The sequence below is a fragment of the Sinocyclocheilus rhinocerous genome, unplaced genomic scaffold (genome assembly GCF_001515625.1).
Source record: "Sinocyclocheilus rhinocerous isolate Xijiao unplaced genomic scaffold, SAMN03320098_v1.1 scaffold815, whole genome shotgun sequence".
Taxonomy (NCBI): domain Eukaryota; kingdom Metazoa; phylum Chordata; class Actinopteri; order Cypriniformes; family Cyprinidae; genus Sinocyclocheilus; species Sinocyclocheilus rhinocerous.
The window spans coordinates 323,523-331,295 of record NW_015659733.1 but is presented as its reverse complement, the minus strand read 5'-3'; the positions used below and the strand labels follow the sequence as shown (position 1 = coordinate 331,295).

At 36.4% G+C, this 7,773-nt stretch overlaps 1 protein-coding gene across 1 annotated transcript in view; it reads right to left on the bottom strand.

The window, feature by feature from the left end:
• Positions 1 to 7,773, bottom strand: part of LOC107724207 (alpha-2,8-sialyltransferase 8F-like) — a 13,345-nt gene that overhangs the window by 4,734 nt on the left and 838 nt on the right. Inside the window, exon 2 of the mRNA XM_016533041.1 lies at positions 6,943 to 7,100. Coding sequence (XP_016388527.1) covers positions 6,943 to 7,100 — 158 coding nt within the window. The remainder of the gene's footprint in view (positions 1 to 6,942; positions 7,101 to 7,773) is intronic.

The following is a 7,773-nucleotide window of genomic DNA, read 5'->3' as shown; positions in this document are numbered from 1 at the left end:
AGTCCCACAAATGCTACTCCTGACCTACCTGCAAAGCTCCCTGAAAAACTATGCTCAAGTGCACCGAGGGCAAAAGCTGCTTTAAATGCAAAGGATGGTCACACTAAATGTTGATATAATTTAGTTATTAGAAGATAATTGATATTTCCTACAGACACACTACAGCAAAATATAATTTTTTTAGCTGGTGTGTGTGTGTGTGTGTGTGTGGAGAACTCATTTCCTCTGTTCAGCCCATCAAGATCAGATGTCCACAAGTAAAAAAAAAACAAAAAAAAAACTAGAGAACTCATGTATAGTAGAAAGTCAACCTGATAGTTTTGTTTCATGTTTATTACAGTAGAGCTGCCCGAGTCCCGTCGGATTGCATCGGCTGTGGGGATGAAGACCACAACTCCCATGATTCCACACTCAATCACGGTGTCATCAAACTGCGCCTTTGTCTATTTGTTTATTTTGAATACACGCCCTCTAGTGGCGAAAAATTACATATTGTGCCTGTGACGAGAGGGGTGGGGCCGAGAGCTGTGGGAACGGAGCAAGGCCGGTGGAGTAAATGCTAATGCGCGACACCTGCGCCACTCACCGGTCTCGAGTCCCACGGAGGAGCTCTGGAAGGATAAAAGGAGGAGCTACGACAGTGTTGGACAAGAGAGGACCAGGCCTGGATTTTATTTTGTGTTTTGTGTGCGGCAGTCGTCTGCATGGGGCTGCCGCTTTACTTTCATTTTGTGTTTGTTTATTTTATTAAAGTGTTTAAATGTTCGCCGGTTCCTGCCTCCTTCTTCCCGTGACTACGAACTTTGTTACAGTGCCTTTAAAGCAAAATATTGTATAAAATGCTTTATACATAAACATGACATAACTCGGCTTGAGTGCCGAATTGACCCTTTGCAAAGAGCTTGATTGACAGGCAATCTGACCAATCATAACGCCGAATCCACCATCTTGTCCGACAGCTACGGCTGGAAACTAACAATAAATTAAATTTTCTGCCTATTAGATCGTGTTTTATTAACGTCTACACCTACCCCAACCCTAAACAATAATGCAAAAACAGTAATTATTGTTGTACAGTCTGACAAAAATTGCACTATATTTATGTGCGCATGCCCAGTAGCCGCAGCTTCTAGCATTAACCTCAAATCAGACAGGAGAGTAGATTAACTTCGGTGGATTAAACTTGAAAAATAAAATTAAATACGTTCTGATGTTTATTCATGTTTATTTCATGCTTTAAGTAAATATGAAAAGACGATCGGTTCACGTGTGCTGCTTGAATTGCTGTATTGAGGCGATACAGCAATCTTTCACAATACATTGAAGAGCCACAAAATGGTATTTATTGTTTGAATTTCTTTAAAAATGGCAAAATGTGAAAGCTGAGAGTCCTGAGACCTTGTTTCATACCAGAAGTAATCTGCTGTCTTGTTTGTCGGTGTGTTGTCAGTTTCCTCTTTGCTCCGTGATGTATTTTTCACTGCGTGAGAACATGATGTGTAGTGTGAAAGCGGCATGGCTTGTCGGAGATAGCAACAGTAACTAAGGAGGGCAGGTCTTTGCGAACGGTCAATTGCAGAGCTCATGCAAACATATCCACATAACGACGCTACAATGCTTTCTTAACTACTGTTTTCTCACTGCTGTCATTTCTTTGTGTGTTTATTTTGTTGTCGAGAAGCAACCAACACATTATTTACATATTTATCATTTACATAGAATGTGTCAGTGTTGACACCATGACTAGTCGCAGCTACAGATGATGTAACTATCAAGCGAAGAGTAAGCATAGGGCTTACAACAAACTTTTTTTACATCCAGCTGGTACAACCAGAGTGCAAGCCTTTGGAAAACACTCTCTCTCCGAAACGAGTCCCAGCCCCACTCCATATTTCCATGCAGGAACGCAGAAAATTTGCTCCCCAATGCTAGATGGAGCCATTTTCTCTGATATCTTTAGCTTGTGTGCATGATAGTTGGGTTTGGGGGACTGAACTACAGCAGTTGACACAGGAAGTCAGCAGCCTAATAAAGAGGCTAGAGGGCACAGAGTCTCAGTCTCAGACGTCACGGCCACAGACTGGTGGCTGAACGTCTGATGCATACGGCACACAAAATTGGAAAAGCTTCAGGACTTTCAAAGTTGTCATAGGATTAAATTATACAGTATTTCTGGGAGACGTGTTTGCCACATTATTTAACGCCATGAAACAAAGATGCCTTGACGCCAAACCCCCTCATTGAAGAAGAAAGCCGTCACTGTGACGATGAGCGCTTATCAGGATCAACTAGATGCTGGATTTTCAAAAGTATGTGAAATATGTAAAGTTAGTAGAGGGACGCATAAGCACTTCTGACTTGGAGTCATTCAACTGCAGAACATTTTTAGACATCCAATTTTTGATTTCGATGAAGCATGACATAATATGGGATGAATCAATAATACCAGGCTTTACCGGGACATACAATTGTGTATCATCTGCACAGCAGTGGAACTCAATATCATAACTGCGCATAATTTGACCCAGGGGTAACATGTACATAGTAAACAGAAGGGGACCCAAAATAGATCCCTGAGGGACCCCACACAATAAAGGAGCACGAGAGGAGGAGGCATCTCCAAGCACTAATTATAATAGCTATTATAAGCGTTTTTTGGACTTGTCTTTTCCACTTAAGTTGGCACTTTAGAAAGTTAATAAAGTAGGATGTTGCAGTTTAGGGTCAGTGATATCTTTATCTTATCTTATTTGCAAAAGATTTGAAATCATTTATGTTTATTTTTATTTATTTTTCAGTTTTTGTTTGTTTTAATAGCAATATCTGGCAATACTGCATTGCCGGCACTTAAAGTGACAGTAATCAAAAAAGTCCATGGCCAGGTTATTGCTGACAGGATAGCACATTCGGTAAGGGAAGCGCAAAAAAATATCATGATATTATCTCTGTCAGAAACATTATCGACACTGTCAAAAACAGTAGCATATAACATTAGTACACAGATCTGTAGAACAAGTAGGTTACAGAATGAAATTAACACAATAAAGGAGCACGAGAGGAGGAGGCATCTCCAAGCACTAATTATAATAGCTATTATAAGCGTTTTTTGGACTTGTCTTTTCCACTTAAGTTGGCACTTTAGAAAGTTAATAAAGTAGGATGTTGCAGTTTAGGGTCAGTGATATCTTTATCTTATCTTATTTGCAAAAGATTTGAAATCATTTATGTTTATTTTTATTTATTTTTCAGTTTTTGTTTGTTTTAATAGCAATATCTGGCAATACTGCATTGCCGGCACTTAAAGTGACAGTAATCAAAAAAGTCCATGGCCAGGTTATTGCTGTCAGGATAGCACATTCGGTAAGGGAAGCGCAAAAAAATATCATGATATTATCTCTGTCAGAAACATTATCGACACTGTCAAAAACAGTAGCATATAACATTAGTACACAGATCTGTAGAACAAGTAGGTTACAGAATGAAATTAAATATGCAAACACTAGCCATGAAGAAGTCTATGCTATGTCATTTAGTATAGTAGTTACATTTTCACAAATCATGCTAAAATCATTCATAAGAACAATAGACAAAGTTATCAGCTATATAGCAATGGTCATTAATAAAATCTATAACAGTAATATGTATAGGTGCATGAATAATAAGCAATAAAATTATCCACCCCTAACAATAGTAAAGTAGGCTATTAAGAAATGTTGATGCAATAAATAGGGTATTATTTAAAAATGATCATCCCTCCAAAACAGAGAAAACATATTTCACAAAATACATGTCTGTCTCTTTTAAAGTGTTTATAGTGTATATAATGAGTTGGGGTTATTATAGCACAATTCTTTGTGCTATAATAAATAATAAAGACTGATTACCATCAGTCTGAAGGTCTGGCTACGCGAGACTAGAGGGTACAAAGTATTTTGTATTTTGAAAATACAAAAATACTAACTTAAATGCATTAAATACAAATTACAGTTGATTTTTTTCAAAGACTTTAAAATACAAAATAGTATTTTGTATTTTATACCGATAGACATCTCTGTTTATACTGGTATGTGCCTATTATGTGCTGCTTACTTTCACAGTGTTGCTAAAAATGTGTTTTGTAATTTTATTTTCCTGCAAAGATAATAAAACATTCGCTCACAATTGCTGTCAAAACATGAAGGAAATTGTATTTTAGACTATAGACGAAATGTTGATTTTGAGTGTGCCCTGGACGCACCAGTAAGTGGTGAGATGTTTTGGTAATAAAATGATTGTGGCAGAAGAATAGCATGAGAACGTTATTAGGTCGGGTCTCACGGTATCATCTTAGCGAGCTTTGATTACATTTTACGCATGCACGGTAAGATCATTTTAGCATTTTCAGTGTGGATCAGAAGCTTTTGGAAAACGCTTGGAAATGCTGGTGTGGTATTTTGAAACGATAACGACGTATTCAAATGTATCTGGATTAATGATGACGCAGTTTGAGAAGTGCGGATAGATTAAACATAAAAATAAAAATGTAGACTGAATCCATTTCTCACCCCATCATCTCATGTTTTCCACAGTAGGGCAAATACAGGCATGTAAAGATTACCAGGACAATTAGAAGTCCGAAGATCCATTTAAGGAGATCCATCTGAAGGCTTTTGGCTTGTGAGAGAGCAGACACATGTTAACAGGTTATTTAATTCTGAAATCATGATAGAACGAGTCAGAAACAGTGGCAAAAATGAGTTGTATGTTATTATGTTTTCAGCCCTTTGACTTCATATAAGACATTCAAGAAAATAAATGACGAAAATTAAACTCTGAGATAATCGTCATAACAAAATGCTGCTAAGTAGCCTTACAAGGGTCAAATGCTTGAAAAATGTCTTCATAAATATTATATACTGAAAATAGATGTCTAGCCCAAAGTTAAACTTACATGTGTTTTTGCAGAATTGGGAGGCTATAACAACACATAGTATGTGCCAGCTTTTCTTGTAGTTTTACAGTATGCAAAATACCTTGTTTTACACAAGATATTCTATTTTACACTATATGTTCTACGCTTATTATTTAGTTTTTTTACAGTAGCTTACTTTCAGCATCACAATACTATACCCCCTACAAATAAACATTTTAAAAATGACTTTACAGTATTTTAAGGTGTTTGCATACTTTCCATTTTATACGGTAGCCTACAGGTTAACCTGTAAAATAATTCCTATTTGCAAAGGTTTTGTAGAAGTTTTGCTTTGATGGTAAAGCATATGCTTTTTTAGTGAAGTGTTTGTTTGTTTTGTCCTTTCATGGATATTTGATGTTTTGGTTTATAGAATACCGATTTGTTCAGAAGTTCATAGAGATATGTTTGAAAGTGCTCTTTTTTATTTTTTTACAACGTTTATGCTTTTAGACACCTTCATACAGCTATTTTATTTTTCTATTTGTATGTTGAAAATAAGAAGAGTTAACTTACCCGTGGTGCACATAATGCATGGTGTCAGTGTTCCTCTTTCTGACAGGATGCCTCGACCTCAGAATTTACACAGTAGGCTATACAAATATTGCACTTTAGACCTATTGGGGGGTTCATTAACAAGTGATGAACAAAAAGCAAAAGGCTTTATAGGTCAAAAGTTAAAACAAAAAACGCCATTAGACATGAGTGTTTCGATCAGAGGATGAACTGCTGCTTCTGAATAGGCTGAATATATCTGTCTGTATAATCCTAAATGAACCTCACAGACCCTTTTACTGTACACCCAAAATAAATGCAGTACTTAATTACTGACGTTATATTCAGACTATATAGAAGTGGCTCCTGGTGTAGACTGGTTTCATCTTAGGTTTGGTTTTTGATGTTTTTTGTTCATTGCCACAGTCACTTTGGCTTGCATGTTAGGTGAATAAAGATTAAATATTGGTATGTCTTTCGTTTAAATATTGTGGCATGACTTTCATTTAACTTTTCAGTTAAACTGCTCATATAGAAAAAAAATCTTAAAAGCAGTCATTTAAATGCATAATTTAACCGTGACAGTGATCATCAAATAATAATTAGGCTTGTCACTACACCAAACTGTTATGAATTGACCAAAACCTTACAGATTTTATACCTTTCAAACCTTCCATGTCACAGATTTCTATATCACATAATGAATTAATAACTTCAGCTGCTATAAATATCCAGCAAATATCAGCATGCATAAAGCACACAGATTAAGCGATATAAATCTCAGCTGCTTAGTATAGTTCATATTGTCACCAAACTATCCTATTGCAGCTCTAAAATGTGGACAATTAGACATTAAGGTATTACAAACAAACCCATCATTACCAACTTGCTGCTTTGAAACAATGTGTATTGTGAAAAGTGCTATTCAAATAATAATGGACTTGAGTTAAGTTGTTTAATTAGGGAGACATTTCTATAAATGTGCACTGTTGAATGGGCTCAAGGAACAGCACTAAAGCAGATGATAGGAATATGTATCTGTTTCTGTGAAGCACCTAACGTGACAAGAACTTTTGTACAGTATCTATATGTGTTTGTGTGTCACACATTTTGTCAGTGGTGACAGTTTTTTTTTTCTTTCTGTGTTTGTAATGAAGTCTGTTTTGTTGTTCACTTACAAATAGTTCTGGACAAATAAAGCTCTCCCATTATTCTTTCGTTCATATATTTGGTATTTGTCCAGTTTCAGAGCACCTTCTTGTGCTAACATTTGGTTTGTCTCAATAGAAAGCAGAGAAAATAAATGTTCTACTACACACATTAACAATTTAATAGCTTATGTGTGAGTGTAGCAAAAAGTTAAATTACAGACTAATCAACCGATTAAATTTTTTTAATGTATGACAAATAGCCTATAAACTCAGATTGTGATGTTTAGAGGCCAATGTGAAAAAAAGATACATAATCATTAAACTGGAAATAATGAAAATTCTCACCAAACTTCCTGTCTATTTGTCAGACTCATGAGCTGTGTCCCAAAGTTAAGTGCACACACTTCGAAGGGCACTGGCTCCGCCTTCGCAAGATTTCCTAATTGCCACACCAGAGGTTCCCGATTAGCACTCTGTCGCATAGCAACGGTGTGAGAGGAGAGCTGAGGACAATCCTGCCAGGATAGGTGGAGCCAGAATTGCTCATTTTTGTTTTTATGTTTTACGTCATAATGGAGGAGACGGTGATGTACCTCAGGCTTAGCCAAGACCGAGGCCAGGTAAATTACACTGGTTTGCTGCGTCCTTTGTCGGATTACAACTTTAAATGCAGGAATTGGCTTGGAGCTTACTTGAATAATGTAATGATACATATGAAAAGCTATAAAATACACACGCACACACAGCAGTTAAAATGCTGACTGATATCTTACAAAGGTGCGATTTTATAGTTTATTGTCTTGACCATGGTGATCATATGTAGACAGGTTAGCAAAAATAAAACTGTGAATAAAAAATAGAGCATTGTACAGCTCAATGTTCAGCGGCAGCTGTGACAGCTGAACAGTGCTCTGTATGACCGGTCCGAGTCCTTCAGATGCAGCCTTTGATATAGTTAGCAACAATGTGTTAATATTCTGACAAAATGTTGATACTTTCATTTTCAAAATAATCAGTGGTGGACTGTAAGGAAGTACGTTCTTTACGTATTCTCGAACAAATATGAAGTACTAAGTTTTCTTTTTTCTCACAGACCACAACAACACTATAAAAATATGGTATTTTACAACATGATGCATTGATACCCAACAGTATATTTAGTAGGCAACTTTAAAT